Source organism: Xyrauchen texanus, chromosome 35, assembly GCF_025860055.1.
Source record: "Xyrauchen texanus isolate HMW12.3.18 chromosome 35, RBS_HiC_50CHRs, whole genome shotgun sequence".
Classification (NCBI taxonomy): domain Eukaryota; kingdom Metazoa; phylum Chordata; class Actinopteri; order Cypriniformes; family Catostomidae; genus Xyrauchen; species Xyrauchen texanus.
In genome coordinates, this window is record NC_068310.1 from 32,069,476 (window position 1) to 32,090,618 (window position 21,143).

The window sequence follows — 21,143 nt, forward strand, 5'->3', positions numbered from 1 at the left end:
CAATGTTATAATAATACCCCACGTAAAAAAATAAAAATAATAATACAATAAATAAATAACTTGTTATTTTGCAAAGGAAAATATTTTTTTGTGGCAGACAAACGCAACAGAATCGATATGAGAATGTGTTCTTTTTTGCATCAGTAGCTGTTGTTAGCTCTTAAATGCAACACCCCATTTCAATACGAAAACAGCATTTTTTTTATCAATATAAAACCCATTTAATTTTTCATGAAAATGCACACAATTTGGCCTCTTTCTCTGACTGGCAAAATTACTTTCTGAATCAAATGTACTTCGCTGGGCGAAATAAAATCACTGAAGTGATAAGCTATATTAAATATATCAAGTGGGGTTTCTGTGGTTGCGAAATCTAATTGATATGATTGGGCTCTGTTGCTTGTGCTCATGCTCCAGAGTTAGATGCACTCTTGGAGACCTCAGTAAAACAAGGGCCATTTTTGCTTTTGCTTGAAACTGTTCACAGCTCCTACTAGCGAGTTTAACAGCCCGACTTACATCCAATTAAATTGATCTAGGCCATGAGGGGACAGTTATTACTATACCGTTTCCCTTTTTAGCCCTGGCGAGGTTTTAGCCCAGAGGTAAACTGATGGGCTATTGAGTGTTGCCTACAATTGCAGACTATTCTGAATATGTCTCAATATCTGTTGACGGTCCAGCGAAATGTTGCAATGGATTTTTTTGCGTAGTGGTGATCTGGGTGATGATGACGTGTCTTAAGCCACTTGTTAACACGTCGTTTTAGTCCGAGCAGCATTTATGAGTAACGCTCAATACGCCTCAATTTTAATTCTATAATTATAGACCTTAGCTACCATTGCTAAAATTCCGCTGACATAGTCGTAAAGCACACCGTTCTTCATAGTGATGGTTTTCAGGAGGAGAATGACAAACATTTACAACACCTCTGTCCCTCTGTCTCTCTAGACTAAACGCCTTTCTGTTTTTTCTTCCCAGTTGAACTTGCCCTTTCAATTCATCTGCTACATCACAATATCCACAATTGTCGAAATCTCCAGCAGGGGCTGAGCATTTGTGGGGATATACTGCTTGTTTATGGAAAGAAATGGCTGCGCCATTGTTGAATTTCAGGGTCCTATAGCTAGTAGGATATAAAGTGTTGAAGTTGTAAGGTTTCAAATAGTTGACACAGATGAACTTACCTTCTGTAGAACAATTAGTTTTATTTTTAAAGCACTAAGAAGATTTCGTCTTGCATAGTTACAATAATATGCTAACTGTTCTGACACGTGAACAAACAGATGCGCAGAACTATGAAAAGTTAATGTACACGATATGTCAGATGGTGTTTCTCGCGTAATATTTTGTGTGTGCATTATTTCTGTTGATGTCATACACAACATGGACTTTATTTGTATGTGTTCATGAACGTGTGTTACAAAATGTAGCAGCATTTTACATAGGCAGCAGTAGTTATTATCTCCCAAATTCTAAATCTGTCTCTCACTAACACATTTGTACTGGATAGATATAATGACTATACGACACTGAGAAAATCTATATTGTTCCTATTCATGGAACGGTTTCACGACAAAGCTGTCTCAAATACGTGAAATGGTTTGTTTAGTTCAAGTTAGTTAAAACTTACAGAGCTGGATGACTGTAACCTTCACAGCCATTCTGTATGTTGTTGCACTGGATTTATTATTAGTTAGATTTTTCATCCGATTTATCTTTTTTATTATATATTTTTATTTGTTTTTTTTTGTAGAACAAAGCATTTCATGCTTTCCGCTGCTCGGCCTTTTATGGCGGCCGCAGTGAGAATTTTAGTGGTCAAATTCAAGTGCTGGGTCTGGGCAGCTGTCTGCTTTCTTTGTACTTGGTTGCAGACATATTGTACACCAACCTTTTGTCAGTTTAGAGAGGGCTCATACAGTCATTGTCATATACCTCAACTACACACAACGTGGTTGTTTCTTTACAAATAAACGTTTTGGTCCCAAAGAACAAGTGATATGTTATTATTATTATTATCATTATTATTATTATTATTATTATTATTATTATTTTTACAAACCATGATCATGTTTAAATGTTATTGTTGAATAATATGGTCACCCAGAATGTAATTTTGAATTGAAAATATTTTTTTCCGATGATGATACTATTGTAAATATTAGTTTATATCTGTTGCTCTGTAAGATGCTTCCTTGATGGATCTAAAGATCTTGAAATATTTGTACATGAACTAAGGTTTCATTAAAAATCATTGTCCGCGTTAGACAAATGTTTAGATTGCTCAATGTTAAATTCATCAGAACGTCTTGTGTTTGCAAAAGTAAGGCTTTTTCACGAATTTGATTTCATAATAATTTTGAGTGTTACCAGGTGAAGATATGTTTTACAGAGCTCTAAGGAGTTCAATGAAACAAAAATACCCCCCTCCTAAAAAGGGGGTAATATGATGGGCGATAGAGGGTATATATTGCAATTTTATTGTATGTTTTGCCTCAAACAGGTCTTGTCACAGATTTGTAAAATATTTTTGAATATCTTAAAATATATCTTTTTATATACTCTTTCCACAAGTTTAAAGCCACATGTTGGCGTCCTCAGGTGTAAGAAAGGCCGAACACAAATGCATGTTCCACATCATTTTATTTAATCGTTTCATTTGATACAAGACATTTTTTTACATACAGGGTGAAATCATCCTTAATGCACATTGCCATCGTTAAAAGCTATGTATTTCGCTGATACATCAAAACACATAATCTTGAAGAAAATCAGATGTACTTCCTTGTTTAGAAAATAAAATGTTTTACTTTGATCTATTTTAAAACGGAAACATGTCTAAACAAGTAATCGGCATTTTCTTCATCTCACCAAAACAAAAAACTCTCAAATGTTCCATATGTACAGTACATTCAAGAATTAGGTGGAGCTGGCACATGACATATATAAGGCATATTTGCTTTTCCAACCATATATATATTTGAAATGCTTACAAACTATAATGTGACATGGAACCTTATAAAAATATATATACTGTAAATAAGCAAACCTGGAGCCCGAGCCTTGACTACTAACAGCGTAATCAACACTACAATAAAAGATCATACCATTCAAAAAATTAAATGTTATTATTTTAAATTTAATCGTTTTGTCACACTCGAAAAACATAGATTAGTACATACATACATCACAAAATACATTAAACAAAATGTCTTACCTCAAACTCATAAAATCTGAATTACTCCGTGTGCAGGCTCTAACATACACACTAACGAATAGAAAATACTTCCTTAATTCTTAAAACAGTCGTAATCTATTAAAACATTTTTACAGCATAGTCTTGCATGATTTGAAAATTAATCGTTTAAATCTCACAGATCTTACCCAACTGAACCACTCCTACGCATCCATGTGTTCCAAATTGATATATGACAATATCTACTTTCGATCACGTGTTACGGGGCGACTTAGACGGATTGCGCGTCATCTCGCCTTCCCAAATTTTCTCCTTCTGCAGCTCGAATCCAAAACATCATATCTGTGGCACAGACTACAGGGGAAAGATGTTTAACTCGGTAAATCTGGGCAACTTCTGCTCCCAGACGCGTAAAGACCGGACGTCCGAGTTTGGGGACAGGACAGGCTGTGCCTCTAACATCTACCTCCCCAGCTGCACCTACTACGTTCCAGAATTTTCCGCCGTCTCTTCGTTCCTTCCACAGGGCCCCTCTCGGCAAATCACATACCCCTATTCCACAAATCTATCTCAAGTGCAACCGGTGCGAGATGTTTCTTATGGTCTCGACCCGTCCAGCAAATGGCACCACAGAACCAACTATGCATCTTGCTACTCTGGAGAAGACTTGGTGCATAGAGACGGTCTTCCGTCATCCACCATGACAGAAATGCTCATGAAAAACGAGAGTGTGTACAGCCACCACCACAACCAGCATCATCCGAACTATAACCACCCCTCTACCGGTTTCTACGCCGGCGTAGGGAAAAATAACGTTCTTCCTCAAGGTTTTGACCGCTTTTTTGAAACCGCGTATTCTAGCACGGACAGTCAGTCAGATCATTGTTTACAAAAGAGCGAGATAGACAAATTAGAGACTTCAACCCAGCAACCCGCAACTGTTTCTGCAGGGCAGGAGCCAGAAAGGGACCCAGAAGCTGAGGAGGAAAATACAAATTCGGGCTCATGTACTTCAGCAGCAACTAAGGATGGGAACGCGAGCAAGAGCAGCCACTCGAGTAGGTACCGAAGCTGTAAATGGGGAAAGGTTAAGGGACTAGCCCGGTGTTTTGTCGGTCAGATTTTATGTGAAGTTTTATAAGCATTCAAAAGATTTTATTATAACCTACAAAGCTCTTTCCTCCAACGAAAATATTTTTTACGATGGGAAAGCGCTTTGAAAAAAAAGGATGTTATACACAGACGCTACTATCCCAGAGTCTGTGAAATTTTAAGAGCGCGCTATTGTGACAAATGCTAACTTTGATCATGAACTTGCGTTGAGCATTTCAGGGGATTTTCTCGTTTAGCTGTCGGGGGTAAAAATCAATTGAGCAGAACATTACTTTTAGCATACTGTGTTTTAGTTTTATCAGCTTGAATGCAAACTAGCTTAGCCCTTATTAGCTTTTAAATGTGCTGTGACTTGAGTTACCGTGGGGTTGATGTATATAGTTAATGGCCATGATGTTAGTGGTCCTGCTGGTAAATATTGTTAATAGGATTGTTAGCAGATAGATTATCTATCTATCTATCTATCTATCTATCTATCTATCTATCTATCTATCTATCTATCTATCTATCTATCTATCTATCTATCTATCTATCTATCTATCTATCTATCTATCTATCTATCTATCTATCTATCTATCCAACGCATGCATTTCAAACTAATTTGACATAAAATAAACTCTTTTTAGAGGATTTCTCCTAATTGAAACGTCACAAAGACGAAACACCAATCAGACTTATCATTATTATTATAATAATTAAAAAAAGGGATAGTTTATGTTTTTTTTTTATAGAGGATATGCTAGTCACGTTCATTCACAGAAGACGGTACCTTAGGCCCACAGTCAGATGGAGATGTTTGTACAATTAAGAGTATTTACACAAAACGCAAACTTTCCTGTGTTGATGGTCAAGGGTTCTTTAATTTAAGAAAAGTAAATTCAGCTCATTTATTCAACTTTATTTATCTGACACTGAAGGAAATATTGATGGACAGACAAAAAACATATCGAGGTCAAAAGATAAAAAACATGCAGTTGATTTTTGCCCACAGAAGACGATTTTATAGGGTTTAAAATGCTATTTTATATGGTTAGTTATATTTAGCATTTATTATACAATTTATACATGGTCATTGAGGCTATAGTTTTGCATCGGATTGACACACAGTTGGGTCTGTTTCCTCCAAGACTCCTGATTAATGATTCTAGTCTATCGGTCGAACAAAAAATGCGTTGTGTATTGAAGAACATCCCATCGCATTCTATTTTTTTTCTCAGAAATAAGACAGTTGTATTATAAGGTAATCATTTAAGATGTTTTTTCTCCTTTCATTATTCCAAGGTACCCCGCGCACAAGAAAGAAGAGGTGTCCATACTCCAAGTTTCAGATTCGAGAACTGGAGCGAGAATTTTTCTTTAACGTTTACATCAACAAGGAGAAACGGCTGCAGCTGTCCAGAATGTTGAACCTCACCGACAGACAAGTCAAAATATGGTTTCAAAATCGTAGAATGAAAGAAAAGAAATTAAGCAGAGATCGCTTGCAGTATTTCTCTGGGAATCCGTTGCTGTAATTGTTGAAACGCGTTTCCTTTTATTTTATATTTCAGCAAACACTAAATACATATGTATAAATATTCTCAATCTACTTAAACTATAATAATAGGGTGTTATAAAGGACAGCAACAGTACTCAAGTGTTCTCAGCATTTTCAGCCATTGGAAACAGGATAGAAATGATAGAAGGAGAGGAGAGGCAGAGAAAAATAATTTAATAAGTGTCCAATTAAACTGGCATTTCTAGTTTGTGTTTCACTAACTGAAGTAAAAAAAAAAAAATATGTGCATGTCACGTCTTTGACGTAAAATTATAAAAACCTTAATTTGAAAATGGTCACAAAATAGCCTACTATAATATATTGTAACATTTTACCGTTATGCATTTCTGTTTGTATATATGTAAATTAAAAAACACTTGACTCTGGCTCGAACCTGGAGATGTCATACATTTTTACATTTTCACCTTTTAGAACTGTGAATTATAAAATCTGTAATAATCTATTGCTTGTACAGAAAGTATGCAATGTGCATTCGTGAATGTAAATATAATGTTATTTTGAGTATCATCACCCTATCCCTGCTGCTATTTTTCTTTACATTGCCTTTGCAACGTTATGAGCTTTGTTATTTGTTTCTTTAAATTATTTACAGTCTTGCTGTACGCCCGAAGTTCTCCTGTTTTATGGAGGAAAAGCCCAGCTATCAGAATGGTCCTGCACATATTAATCAGAAATAAACACTAATCATGGAAAAACTGTTACATTTCAACTCTGACTGGATTTCAAAGCACTGAAACACAAATATTCTTATTGTACCCTCTATAGTTAAATAAAACGTTTGGGAATTTGTGACAATGCAGAAACTAAGGAAATGCACAAAATCACTGCTAATTGATGAGCTCTCTCTCTCTCTCTGTCTCACTAAGACGTTTCACACACGAGTGGATATCAATATTAAGATATACCTGTTATTCTGCAGTTGCATCTGGGTGCGGGATTAAGAAAAAAATGAATTTTACAAAGGAATTTGTATATAAGCAAAAAGGCCAAAAACGTGGCCACGAAAAGGATGCATCGCTTTTGAACACGTGAGAGAATCAGGGAGAATTTTGGTAACTTCTTTTAGTACCTACTAAATGGAATCGCCACTCTTGTAGTCTAGACACTGCAATAAAGCCAGTGTCCTAAATTGCCTTTTTTCTGACTTAATGACCGTCTGTTCGAGGGAATGTTTACTTCCGCAGTAAATAGTAAACAAGAAAGTCCGGCTAGAACAAAATACTGAGACACGTTTAAAAAACACTAATAGCCCATAGGTGCAAGGAACATCCCGTGAAATCGTCCCTTACTGTCATATGGATATACACAACCCCTTCACTTTCACAGTTCTGCACACTTCTCTTCTTATAAAAGACAAGATACATGAGCTGAATATTTTTGGAGTGTGTGTGTGTGTGTGTGGGGGGACGACATGTTGTCCCCACGTGTGTGATCACTCTGCATGAATTTTTTCACAACATATGGGCTCATAATGTGGGCCTGTGGGTCTGTTGGCACTAGTGTGTATGAAGAAACTATATAATTAAAAGTTGTCTTTGAACTTCAATAAAGTCAAGGACTTCACCTTTACCCCATTACAATAAAGCGGAATCAAGGAGACCCTTTAGTCAGGAAACCTGGTGAACAGGACAGAACCAATCAGAGCAATTGAGAAAAGAATCAAGGAATGTCTAAGACGCAACACTTTGAGCTCACACATTAAACTACAGCAGGTAACTTTTCCAGCTTTAGCACTCCCATTAAATACATTTTATTGACCCTGTAAAATGTAATATCTTCATGCATGAGATATTTAATGACATTTTTGCATGTTCTTGGGCCCTTAAAATCGGTTGGTTGTGAGTTTTTGTAAGCAAAAACTTCATCGCCTTGTTCTTTCAGGCAGAACATATATTTAAATATTTCACATTCTTGAATTTGAAAAATATATGTGAAGAAGGTACTTTGCACACTGAATCAGAGTACTGGTTTATTAACGAGATATAAACACGTTTACTTGTATTAACTCATACAGCAGAGTCCTTCATGTGAATTCCAAATACAGAGACTGCCTACGTCTGTGTGTGTGTGTTGCACTTAGTTCGTTGCCACTGATATTTGCTTGTAGAACCGTGGAAGAAAAATGGGAAGGCTTAGCCTAGGATCAAGGCTAGAAGACTTCTCTGGTCACGCCCACCAACCTTGGCCCTGGCTCAATGACGTGACAGTGCTGAATTCCTTTCAGTATTGCCACACTGCGAGTAGGATCTTGGAAGGTCCAATCGATTCGCTAGAGATGCAGTTCGTCCTTTCTGCAGGTAGACATAAAACAAAAAAACAAAAAACATGAAGGCGAAAATTAGACCGTGGAATCCTTTGACTGATAAAATGTGACTTTCAAAAAAAAATGTTATGGTGTTTTTATACACATTCTGTTGTGTGGCCAAAGCAATTATTTCGATTAGACTACCGGAAAGACACTTTCGACTGCGCTTTTAGCTAACGGCAAAGGGAAAACTTCAAGGCTTCAAAGACATCAGTATAAAAGACTTTGAACTGAATTCCTCTCAGATAAAAATATAAACTAAATTTCAGTTTTACATAGGTTTCACCAAAATGAAACTAATATTTAATAATAAATATTAGTTATAGCCTACAATATATAACTAGCAAAAATATGTATGGAATTGAAGTGTAATTACAGACTTTAGTGATTAATCTCAAACATTTTCACATCTGGATTCCAAGAACTTTCATTATCAAATAACACTCACTTCACTGTATATAACAATGAGGAGCCTGATACAATTAAACCTTTACAAAACACTCGTTAACCTCACATTATGACAACATACGCAGTTTTCGATGTGAGTGGACTAAAAGATTCATTGATCTTTGTTCTCGTTGTTTGTGACCTAAACCGTGCAGGTGTGGACTTTGGACAAAGGCTATTTAACACTCATTGCAGGGCTATACTTACTTCCGCTTTCCTGTATGTGATGAAAAGCTGTAAATTCCGTCACCACTGGTGCCCGCTAGTCTTTTGTATGATCTTTAGTGATATTAAAATTTAATAGAATGCTGATGTGCTTTCCGATCACCACTCTCTGATTTATAAATGTCCTTTAAAACATTACATGAATCTACAATAATCTACAGAGCTCTGCGGGTGGATGTCTGTATTTTGAGGGAAAACGGCTAAAAAAGCAGGTTGCTTCAAACTTGAAATATACTTTATGGGTTTCAGTTACAAAACAGAAACTGTTTATACTCCAATTAAACACAACAGGCTTACAGGCCTATACCAGGTAAAATCGTATGTGTTGCATTCCTCTTTCCAAAGTCTTCAGGGATTCCAAAGAGTTGAAAGTCGGTTTGACGACTTTTATTTATTATACACATGTAATGACCCTTAACGATCAGAAATCCTTACCTGCTCGAAATACAAACATATTCGTTCCAGGAAACACAACCAGTGATAACCAAAAATAAAAACATTAGACAAATGTAAAACCTTTAATACAATTTGGAAAATGGTTATAAAAATGTAACCTAAGAAGAAAGTATATATTTTACTGTTATATATACTACCTTGTTTTGTGTAAATAACACAAATGTTGCGCTAGGATATGTGGGTGCGTAAAAAAACGGAAAGTGTAATCGAAATTTTTTATGCGTTACAGCAACTCAAGCTAGATGTTAACTTCTTTAATATCACACACGTAACTCGAAGTTAAGGGGATGTTTGAGATTAATCTTATTGCTAAGGCTCGGATCCTTTTCTTGTTTTCTTGTCGGCATAAACACACGCACAAATATCTGCAAAAAGAGAGAAGTAGAATTCCAAGAGCGTACAATAAAACAGCACGGGTCTAATTTTCTTCACCATATGAAGTGAGCTGTATTGAAAACATTACAAGTAGCAAAGGAACCATTAATTTTCTGTTCTTTATTTCTATTAAAACACAAGGGCCTATTAATTGAAGTTAGTGAAGTGAAAGTAAACAATGATTTGCTGAATAAAGCAGTAACACTTTAATATAATACTACTAATAATAAACAATGTACAAGTATTTTACGTTTTAATTTCCCTTTTCGTTGTTTCTAGACATCCAACTGACCAAATCTAAAATAATATTTTAATATGTAAATGCATCTTTTGGAATAACTTAACATACTGACATCTGGAATCAGAAAGTCACTGGTCGAGTGAGGGTGGTGGGCATTAATTTACTAAGACACTTCTGTAATTTTGTTCTAAATACCAGGTTTGCATTTACCATTGACTATACACATATTCACCGTCTGAGCATTCCGACATTATGCAGAATTTATGAAGAGTTCAGATGCAAAGACATTTCAATATAAATAAAAACAGAAAAACAAGTAATTCAAATTGAATTAAATACGTTCACTGATATATGTATATTTGTATAATAGTTTGAAAATTGTGCAGTTCACTAAGAAATTGTCCTTCATGAAGAAAAACCCAGTGTGTGCAGCTACTGGTAAAAATAAAACCATTTTAAATATTTGTGAAAATGAAAGGCAAAATAATGCTCATATTGATTGTCAATGAATATGAAATTACAAAAGTTTGAGTAAGATAATAATAAAAAAAAGATATCAAACATGCAAGTCAATAGAAACATCCTGGCATGATTTAGATGAAGAGAAATCCCTAGAAAGGTCTTAGCGAGAAGGCAAAGTGATAGACAAATGAACAGACCAATCAGAACAATCCCCCGTGATTCACGCTGGGTCACGGGCACTGACTTTTTAGTTGGTGCATGTAAGGTAAAGCAAGAAGAAATGCAAAAAAACACTTTAATTTAAATTGAAATAGGGTACGGCTATTTTGTGTACGTTTTTATACAAACTTTTATGTATAAGTAGACTAAAATTTGGTGAATATAGTACGTGAAGTTATAGACCTACGCGTTTATTTATCAGCCTACATTTAGTGTATTTTCATTTCTCAAACTAATTTGTGAAATTTGCCAAAATGGTATGCAGACTGTTCGTCGGTTTTATAAAACGGACAAACTATGCGGCCACGTAATTCTCAAACTCTTGTAGAAGAAATGTGAAGTTTCTAGAATGCAAACACTTTTTTTTATTGTTGGTTGAAATGTGCGACATGTGAGACAAATTATGTATTACGAGGCACGACAGAAAATGAGTGGACATTTGTCAGTGTTATGAACAGGCTGGATATTTATTTATCTGTCCGAGAAAATTTTAAAGTAAATTTTAGGCAGCTAACGTTAACAAGCAAATGCTCGTTTTGTTAATTCACAATGGCATGCAGTTTGCTCTGTTAAGACTGTCACTCTGTTCTATTTTTATTTGATAATGAAGGTCACAAATGCAGTTTCAATGAACAAAGTGAATCGCTGCGACAAAACAGAGCCCCATCTTCTTAACGAACAAAAGCGAAAGACTGGATATTTAACAGATGTATACGCAACTTGACATGTTCTGTGCTATTTGATAAGGCAAACAAATACTATTGTTTCAATTTTTCCGGAGAGCCTAAACAGAAAAATATACCTAAATACCTAAAATGTTCTTACTTTGTCAAAATACAAAGGCGTACGTTTATACGCAAAAACAAAAACGGTCACACCATAAAACACGCATCCGTAAAACAGCAATATACCATAACATATTAATTTATTTATTTTTAAAACGGTAAATGGACTTTGCAATACAGCTAAAAAACTAATAACCATTTATAAATAAAAGGGATTAAGTAGTGTCAGACAAATGGGGCAGTATACAACGTCTCAATAACATGCCGTTTCCATAAAATTACATTGTCAAAATATGGCCTACATCTACTGTCCTGTAAATTGTGTGACCATCTTTGTTGACATATTTACTAAGCTTAATATTTGCCTTTCATTTAATGAAGTGTTTAATTTACTTGCCTCGCTTTCGTGCTCATTTTGCAGCCTCAAAAGAAACTTAACTGTTTTTTTTTTTTGGAGAAAACGATTGTTCTTTGTTCTGTTATTGGGTTCCTTATCCGTAAAAAATCGGCTAGATGGCGCTATTGCTCCATGCTGTTCCACATAAATTCACCAACTTGACCCCAGTGACGTCAGGACGGTCTGGCGCATCAAGGCCACTTTCAAAAGCCGATTGGTCTGAAAATCACATGACAAGGCGCCTTGAATCTATAATTATGTTGCTGATATTTTTCGCCCCCCCAAAAGATGTCAGCGTCCTACTGTCCTTATCTTCTTGTCTTCAACATAAAGGAGATTTTTTTAAAGCAAAAGAAAAAACTAGCTTAGTAACAAAATGTCATGCCCGAACAACATGGCAGCCAACACATTCCTGATGGACTCGCTGGTGGGAGGAACATCTCCTTACAGAGGTGAGGGATTTTCCACTAACTCTGGAATGTATATGCAAACGTCTGTAGAATATGGTTGTTCCATGATGATGGGTAGTTTTGGCATTGTTGGAACCCCACTCTCCAAACGGGATGAGCTGCAACCGAGTGGGATGCATCTCAGCAGTTACCAGCATTCGCATTACCTGTCTCAGCGGGACACTTGGACTGCAGGCTCTAAAACTTACAGAGGCTCTCAACCTGTTGCCCAGCCTTTGCACCCATGCTCATTTCCAGCTGCTAGTAGTGTGAAGGAGGAAGCGATCCCTTGTCTTTACCAGACTGATATCGACAGCGCTAAGGAGAAATCCACCTACATCCGTCTGGGAGACAATAGCAGCCACCCGAATCAAAGCACCGTCTCCACTCCCGATTATTTCCAACGGAGCCAGGTGTACACCAGTGAAAGGGGCCGCCACGGAGATGAGTTCGGCTCGGACTTCAACCCAATACCCAGAATAGCAACGCCAGAAGAGGCTATAGCTCGGGAACCATATGTCAAAACCAACAAAGAAGACGAGGAAGGGAATACGCAGGAGGACGACGTGGATAAGAAACAGTCTAGAAAAGAGGAGAGTGTCTCAAAAACATACAGTTGTTGTACCGACGATTCCGAGAGCGAACTGAAAGGTGATACAATAATTTCCTTCTCTCTCTGCCACACACACACAAACACACACGCGCGTACAGATACACACACACACACACACACACACACACACGCACGCACCCACGCACGCACGCACGCACAATTAGAATGCGCTTTCTTGTTTGTACAACATGTGAACTGACAACCAAGTTACACATAAAAATGGAAGAGCTTGTTGCACCGACGACTGGTCAGGCCCTATTAACATCTTAAAACTGTGTCACTTACAGGCCTAGATGAGTTCTTAATTCTTAATTTTTTTTGTTAAAGTAAAATAACAGAAGGCAATTAAAAGGAATCATTAATAGAATCATTTTTTTTTTTTTTTTCGTATTTAAAATTGTTTTGGCAGGATCATAGAGAGACAAAAATTAAGCTAACACAGCGAATTGAATGCGCTCCTATACACATCCATTCAAGAACAGCAGAGCAAAACAAAACAATACACATTAAATTGCATTAAAACAATGCACATTAATTGCATTAAAAATACTTTTATTACGCCCAGTCGGTAGCTCACAGTCGTATGGTTTACCCGCAATAGTTTTACACTTAAGGAAATCTCCTGTAGAAAATATTTTCATCCACATTGAATTTTAATTTAGACAGTTGCCTTTAATATATATCTTTTTTTTTCTTTTATGTATTTATTTATTTGCAGGTTTTATTCGCAACCCTACCCTTGCAATGCAATGTTAATATGCCCACTGATGCGTATCTACCGATACATTAACACGACCCCAGAAATAATACATGTATTGTGCCTGCGATATCAATGAGAGTGAAAGTAATTTTCTTTAGGTTGAATTTGAATTACTTTTCAAACAAAAAAGGTAGTACAGATTTCTACAGAATTACTTTGACGTGAAAATATATACATTTTTTTAGACATTTAACGAAAGAGCATTTTACGTTTAAATTAAAGGTGATGTATTGAAGTTTATATATTAAATATATTATTTTAAATTTTTTATTAATTAAATAATAAAATGCGTCCTTTGTAATTACCCATGTTTTGATATTGTTTTAAAATAGCGATCGAATATAATTTAAACTAATGTGAAATATGGAACGAATGTGTGGTATAAAATGAGCAAGATGTAACTAAGCAAGTTATAAATAGATTAAATATCTTAATTTTGCAAACTTAGCACTAAATTGCTCCCATTAATTCTATATATAAAATATATGGTCCCCTTCGCTCAAATATCTGTTTTATACCTGGTATTAAAATTTAGCCCAAATCTGAAAGATTTAACCCATTTGAAACAAGTACGAATATATATAGGCTATATATATATATATATATATATATATATATATATATATATAGCCTATATATATATAGCCTATATATATTCGTACTTGTTTCAAATGGGTTAAATCTTTCAGATTTGAGCTAAATTATATATATATATATATATATATATATATATATATATATATATATATATATATATATATATATATATATATATATATATATATATATACACGAATATTGCCTTTTTCCCTTGAACGGACCTTTGACATACCATTTCAGTGGGGGAAAAAAACGCATTATTATGGCTTGCAGGGATTGAAGCCACACAACTGGAAATTTGATAGACACTTCAATTGAAAAATCAATCTGACCATACAGATAATAATGTTGCATGATGATTCAAACATGTATCAACGCAAATATCAGACATGTTCAATCTGGGTAACTGAGGGGACGGCATCTCCAGGAAGTTTAACGTAAGAACGAGCCAATTTTAGATTAATCCATTAGAACCACAGACTTAAAATATATACCTTTATGTATGATGTTTATTCTTCTAACAAAAACAATCATTTGAGATATAAAGTTTTGTGTTTTAGCACATATTATGTTCAAATAAGTAAATGCAGCGTCACAGTCAGTGCTGTTAACTAGCACTCATTATTCGGTTTATCAATTGTGTTTTCTTTACTTCTGCAGATGAGGATAAATTAGAGAAAGCACCTGGAAATTGGCTAAAAGCGAAAAGTGGACGAAAGAAGAGATGTCCCTACACAAAGCATCAGACACTTGAGCTAGAGAAAGAGTTCTTGTTCAACATGTACTTGACTCGAGAGCGCCGTCTGGAGATCAGCAAGAGTATCAACCTCACAGACAGACAGGTCAAGATCTGGTTCCAAAACAGAAGGATGAAGCTAAAGAAGCTCAACACTGAAAGTCGCGTCCGGGAGCTAACTGGCTATAGCTTCAACTGAGGGCTAAAAAAAACAGACAAAATAAATATTAATCAAATGCATACTGTCTCTCGTCTCCCCACGTTTTGCCCATCTCTCTTTTCCCCTAAAATGTCTCCTATTTATTCACATACTGACTCATATACAATACAAAATAGCAAAGCATACTGGGGTAAAACGCTGGCCTCTGCCATTTATTGCTAAAAGAACTGGAACCTCTTGCAAACAATATAAATTTAGTCAACACTCGAACCTAACCTATCATTGAGAAACACTGCACAAATAACATTGTAAATATGCCAGTTGAGGATTAAAAGAAAGGACGCTTGGTGCAAATATTCGTGATAGATTTGCATTACTAAACTCCTCAACTCCGAATCTTTAGAATGAGATGTTGATGTCTTAGCTTATTAGCCGCCAGTGCGCTTGTCCAGTACAATGCGTGCTCTGTATTTTGCATGCTTTGCTCTAAAAGTGTATTTGTCATTTTGATGTTTAACTCGAGAGGCTGATGAATAAAACAGGGGATGGTAAAATCTAATGTCCTGGTATATCCTTCCCCTTGCCTATTTTCTCTTGACTCTGTTGACAAAGCGACATTTTGGTGAAGACAGGGAAGAGAGGTAGAAGGAGACTTTCAATATGAGTGGGAGACCCATAAAGTTGATTTAAATATTATCCAGGTGACCACAGTAAGTCAAGGTCATAAAATTGTAATGTCATGACGGTCCTGGAAAGCGCTGGGGGTGGATTTTATGATCTGCAAATATAATGTGCTGCTGCAGTAAAAATGCATTAAAAGGTGAGTGGAGGAGGGCTAATTCACATACTCGGGACTGCAATGTGCTGGCCTCACTGACGCGCTCTGCGGTCTGTCTGGCTGTTTTGGAACGAACTTCCAATTTGGAGTAATTTAACGCTATGATGCGATGGACTGAACACGGATGAATGATAAGAACTACAACATCAGTGAATGAATGAGAGGATCCTATGGGCTACGTTTATCAGACCCTGTAGAAAACTCAAGGTAGGAAAGCGTTTTCATTATTTGTTTTTTTCGATTGAGTTCGAGTGAGGTTATTCTCGACACCTTCTGCGTTTAAAGGGTTGAATTGGATAACAGCTTTGATTTGAACGACAATTGCTTTTTTGAGGACTTGAGATATGCACTTTGCTCTTGGTACAACTAACAGTGGTTGATAAGAAAGGTTTGTTGTAGATAATGCACCTCCATTTATAAGTTAAAGTTGTGGACTTATAAATAGCAGTATGTGTTAAATAATAAATATAACGTGTCTGTAAGGCCTCTGCAGGACAATTTCTCTCCTAATGGAATTTTAAGAAAACTGTTTGTCTTCGGCTGCATTTTGGTCTCTGAGAGAAGAAAAAAAGAAAAGAAAAAAGCCACAAGAATCTCTTTTGACAATATTATTCTTGTTGCAGATCTACATATATTTGCATCTTAATGATGTCAGTGTGACACAATTCAAATGTTGGTTTTAAGACACTTTGCGTCCGAAATGTTAATGCGGGTTGCTAGAATTGTTAAGTTTTCTGTGCTAATTATTAAAACAACCTAGTGGTGGACTGTCAGCAAAACTAGAATCATCACAGACCAGCTTTCATTACATTGACACTCAAAGCACCGAGGAATGGGGAAAAAATCCTTACTTAACTGTGCAGAGTTTGATGTTGGTCTTCTCTTCTGGATAACGCCGTTACGCACAGCTGGTGCGTGGTTTAGGTAGTTTCATGTTGTTGGGATTGGCTTCCTGGCTCGACAACAAGAAACTGCCTTGATTACGTCAGTTCGTCTTCATCAAGGGCGACAATTGCCGTTAAATTACACCCTGTGCAATGAAGTCTTCGCAAATGGCATTGTAAATGAACTGAACGATTATGGCCACAGCGGGCTCTTTTTCTCCTTTGCTTGCCTTTATGTGTCGGGCTGTAAAAGCGAATTTAGACTCTCAGAGGGAGAAAGGACTGTAAACATCATGGGGAAAAGTTGTCGGTTCCTTAATATAGCTCATTCTTAAATTGCTAACTATTCTCAAGTGGTTTTATCCACTTTGTCAACACTATATTGTTAGTGACTGAAATAGTGCGATTGTAGTCGAAAGAGGGAACAGAAAAAGGGAGCATAAGATATAAGGTTTAGGGATTGGTGGACAATTGGGAAAGGACACAAACTGACAACAGACAGACAAAAAGATGAAAGATGATTATAATTATATAACAACATATGCTCTAAATCCTAAAATGCCATTTTTATAATCCTCTGTTAACTGTCGTGTTCAGGTGGGGATCAGCTATGGATTCATGTAAATTATTTTTGCTCTCCACATGTTCAGTTCTATAAGTGCGTGCAAAGAGGCTTGTAGCCTACATGTAAAAGTCAAACACTTAACATATTTACACATTTTATACATTTTTGTCATTGTCTGGTTTTGATATTGTTCTTTCAGCAACGTGACCAATCATTACAAAACCAAACTATTCGTTTGGAATCAGGTGTTCCTCCTTATTTATCTTTTACACATTTTCCATCTGGGCAACACATCATTTAACCTGCCAGCGCCTCATCTCAATTGACATTTGTAAATAACAAATGAAACATTATAATTATAATACATATCGTGATGGTAGGATCAGCATTATTAGTGGTCAGTAACCGTACTAGCTAGACAATACTTTAAAAGCGTTGCCACCACATACTTCACTTGCTGCAGCTGTATCCAAGGCTAACAATGCTTGACCTGTAGCTTCCTAAAAAGCAAACAAAAAAGAAACAGCAAAATGTGAAACTGTGCAGTTACCTCAAGGAGCCATTGTTGACCATTAAATGTTATTTTTGTTGGTGAAAACTAATGAAGTCAGGTTGATTATGTTATGTTAAATAAATATTGTAGAACTTGAATAAATTATAACGTGAGTATTGTAACACGAATACACCAGTTAATACATATCACCACATTTTAGGTTACCTCTCTGAATTTATAATGTATGCTGTGATTTCTTTCTTTTATTTTCTGTCTTTCGTTCTTTCGTTCTTTCTTTCTATCATTCATTCATTATTTCTTTCTTTCTTTTTGTATGTCTGTCTCTCTGTCTTTTTTATTTTATTTTTTGTATGTTTAAACGACGTAAAACGACGCACAGATCTCGAATTGAAGGAAATAGTATATAGAGTACTCCAAAACAATTTAAGTCATTTTTATTTGTATAGCGCTTTTTCAAATTACATCTAGTTTTAAATCAGGTTTACAGGAAAATTTGCCTTAATGTCTAAAATGTTTTAAAACCCCCATTGAACAGATTTAGGACATCCATTGAACAAGCCAATACAGTTTTGTCTGAAAATGATACCCGGCAAATGAGACACTTATATAGTCAGAACAGGATATTTTAAAAACAAATTTTAAATAAAGGCATGGGTACTAAATTACATACATGGAAGTAAGAGCTACTTCACATCACTATGTAAAATCTATAGCCTTTATTGACGCTATAAAGTAATAAAGTGCAATGCCTTCTAAAGAGAAATTACATAAAACTGTATTGTACGTCATAGGGCTACTGTAATTAAGCCAATATTCTTTTATTTTATTTATTTATTTATTTATTTTTTTTGCCTAAGGCATCATGATCGACTGGTCTTTCTTATGGAAGAGTAGCCTTTGGATTTCACCATATCTGCTTGTTTTCTTAACCCCCTCCCCTGCCTTCAGCTGTTCTGCGACGGGAGGAGGAGACAGTCTGGAATCCAAAGTCATTTTCATTCAGTTGAGTGAATGGGGTTCTCCTCTGGAATGCGTCACCAACAAAGAGTTTACAGCACGCGTATTGGCCCCACAGGACACTGCCGCCTAGCATGCGGATATAGCGGCAATATCTGCAAATAGCCCAAGGATTGGTGGACATCAAAACATCAACTCCTACTCAATATATAAACTATATGTTGAAATGTTTAAAAATGCAGTTCATAGCTTGCATTTAAAGCATACTACCAAACGTGTAACGCATTTATTGTACCAGACTGTAATAGACAGAAGCATTAGCAATGGCAAAATACTTTTATGTACATTGTTAATGGATGGCCAAATGCCCAGGTATTTGACTGGAATATAAAATGATTTATGAAAGCTGGTTGGTCTTCAGTTAATTTTTTGTTAGCATCCAGGAATAATGGGAATTATTTATTCAGCCATGACAAGATTGTTTTTTCTTCTTTGATTTCAAATTGTTATGTTATGCTGTTTTTAGTTAGTATATTGGAGCGAATAGATATAAAGGCCAGAGAAGGAACACACTGACATTTTGAACGAATAAGCATTTTGAATTACATCAGATATAGAAACGTAGGTTATATTATATTCTGCAAGAGAATATTACATTTCGCTTTGCCTTTATTGCATTTGGTTTACGTGTTTGACTGTAACTGGTCTGACTGCGGCTAGACCTAAATAAGGGGTTCCAATGCAAAATAGTTTCAAAGCACTGTTAGCCACACCAGCCAAGACACTATGCTAAATAAAGTTTTTTTTTTCCTTAGGGTAAGTGTTTGTTCAATACTGTTTTAATAACACAACAAATCAATTTATTGTACAGCCAAAAAGTTCTGTATTAATACACAAGATGGTGTGAATACTTGGGCCGACCAATGACACATTATAAATTCATCTTTGTTGCTGTAGTTGTAGTTGTAGTTCACAGACCAACCATATTTTAATTTGTACTGTCGCTTAAGTGGTGTATACGTCGCTAAAGGACATACTACACAATTTATCTACAATCTCTCTCTATCTCTCTCTCTCTCTCTCTCTCTCTCTCTCTCTCTCTCTCTCTCTCTCTCTCTCTCTCTCTCTCTCTCTCTCTCTCTCTCTCATAAAATAACAAGATTCACAAAGGTACAACATAATAATCATAGGCTAACAATAAAAAAGACAACATAACTAGAGCTTGAAACAAACAAACCTTTTATTTTAATTAGATGCATGTATTATAGCATTTCACAAATATATTGTAAAAATATAAATTTAAACCCTTTATAACAGGAGCAAATATATGGGGACAATTCAGTGTTAACAGTTCACTCAGGAGATCCGTGGAAGTTATTTTTAGAAGCAATTCTTTTTTTTTAATTTAAGATTTGTAAATTTCAAGGCCGCACGTTATACATGGCACACATAAAGTCCCAAAACCCTACCATTTTGTTCATACGAATAGGATCGTAATGAAATAAAATGTAGCTGGTAGCCTATATTCATACCACCATACTGTCGTGGTGCACCCAACACGACATTTCAGGTCTGCAGCAACATTAAAACAACGCTCAACATTCTTCAGAAGAAACATGTCATGGCTTGGGATGAAGGACTATTTAAGAGAATGCTTTTTCATCCTGCTGCTGACTTTGAAGTGTACTTGTGCAAGCTGTTATCTTGCGATCTAACATTAAAATATTGCAGTCCATCAAAGTGAAATCAGTAGTAGTGTAATTTTCAGTCTTATAAGACATAATTTGGAAATGTATGTTTAGATATTCCCTTAAGAGAAAGTGCATTAGCTCTGACAGCGTACTGTACTGATTCTCAAATGGCAGTACCCTGATAGTGGTTTAAATCTATTTGAAGGCTTAAATTATGTTAATAAAAGAGAAATGTATGTATATATTGTAAATATATTGTTTATGCAGTACGGGTGAAAATTCACATCTGTAAATGTTACTACATTAACGTTAATTTTGCTGTGTTTTAGCTATACATTGTGGAAAGAATAATTATAGATGTACCGATTGCTATACTTGTAATTCTCGATGGCCTATGAACAGGTTTGTTTTAGAAAAATGTGTATAAATCTGTGATGTTCTCAAATGTTTAGATAGATAGAACAGTTAATGAGCTCAGACTATCGCTAGCGCATATGCCGTGTGTTTTGCAGGGTTTTATTTTTATCCTGAGTCACCCAGCACAGCTTTAATACCAGGACATTAGCTAACATTATATTGCACTTTTGGACACTT

The 21,143-nt window shown here is 35.7% G+C and overlaps 3 protein-coding genes across 3 annotated transcripts in view; all 3 read left to right on the forward strand.

Annotated features, from left to right (window-relative positions):
- Positions 1 to 2,950: 2,950 nt before the first annotated feature.
- On the forward strand, positions 2,951 to 6,554 carry LOC127628970 (homeobox protein Hox-C11a-like). The gene is made up of 2 exons (XM_052105970.1): positions 2,951 to 4,257; positions 5,594 to 6,554. Exons 1-2 carry the CDS (start codon positions 3,432 to 3,434, stop codon positions 5,824 to 5,826), a joined length of 1,059 nt encoding a protein of 352 aa, XP_051961930.1. The 5' UTR covers positions 2,951 to 3,431; the 3' UTR covers positions 5,827 to 6,554.
- A 3,763-nt stretch (positions 6,555 to 10,317) lies between these two features.
- Positions 10,318 to 15,729, forward strand: LOC127628400 (homeobox protein Hox-C10a-like). The gene is made up of 2 exons (XM_052105124.1): positions 10,318 to 12,882; positions 14,865 to 15,729. The coding sequence occupies exons 1-2, from the start codon at positions 12,159 to 12,161 to the stop codon at positions 15,137 to 15,139; spliced, it is 999 nt and encodes a 332-aa protein (XP_051961084.1). The 5' UTR covers positions 10,318 to 12,158; the 3' UTR covers positions 15,140 to 15,729.
- Positions 15,730 to 15,944: 215 nt separating this feature from the next.
- LOC127628401 (homeobox protein Hox-C1a-like) overlaps positions 15,945 to 21,143 on the forward strand; it is a 100,590-nt gene continuing 95,391 nt past the window's right edge. The window contains exon 1 of the transcript XR_007968659.1: positions 15,945 to 16,145. The gene's annotated coding sequence lies outside the window, so the exon portion shown is untranslated. The remainder of the gene's footprint in view (positions 16,146 to 21,143) is intronic.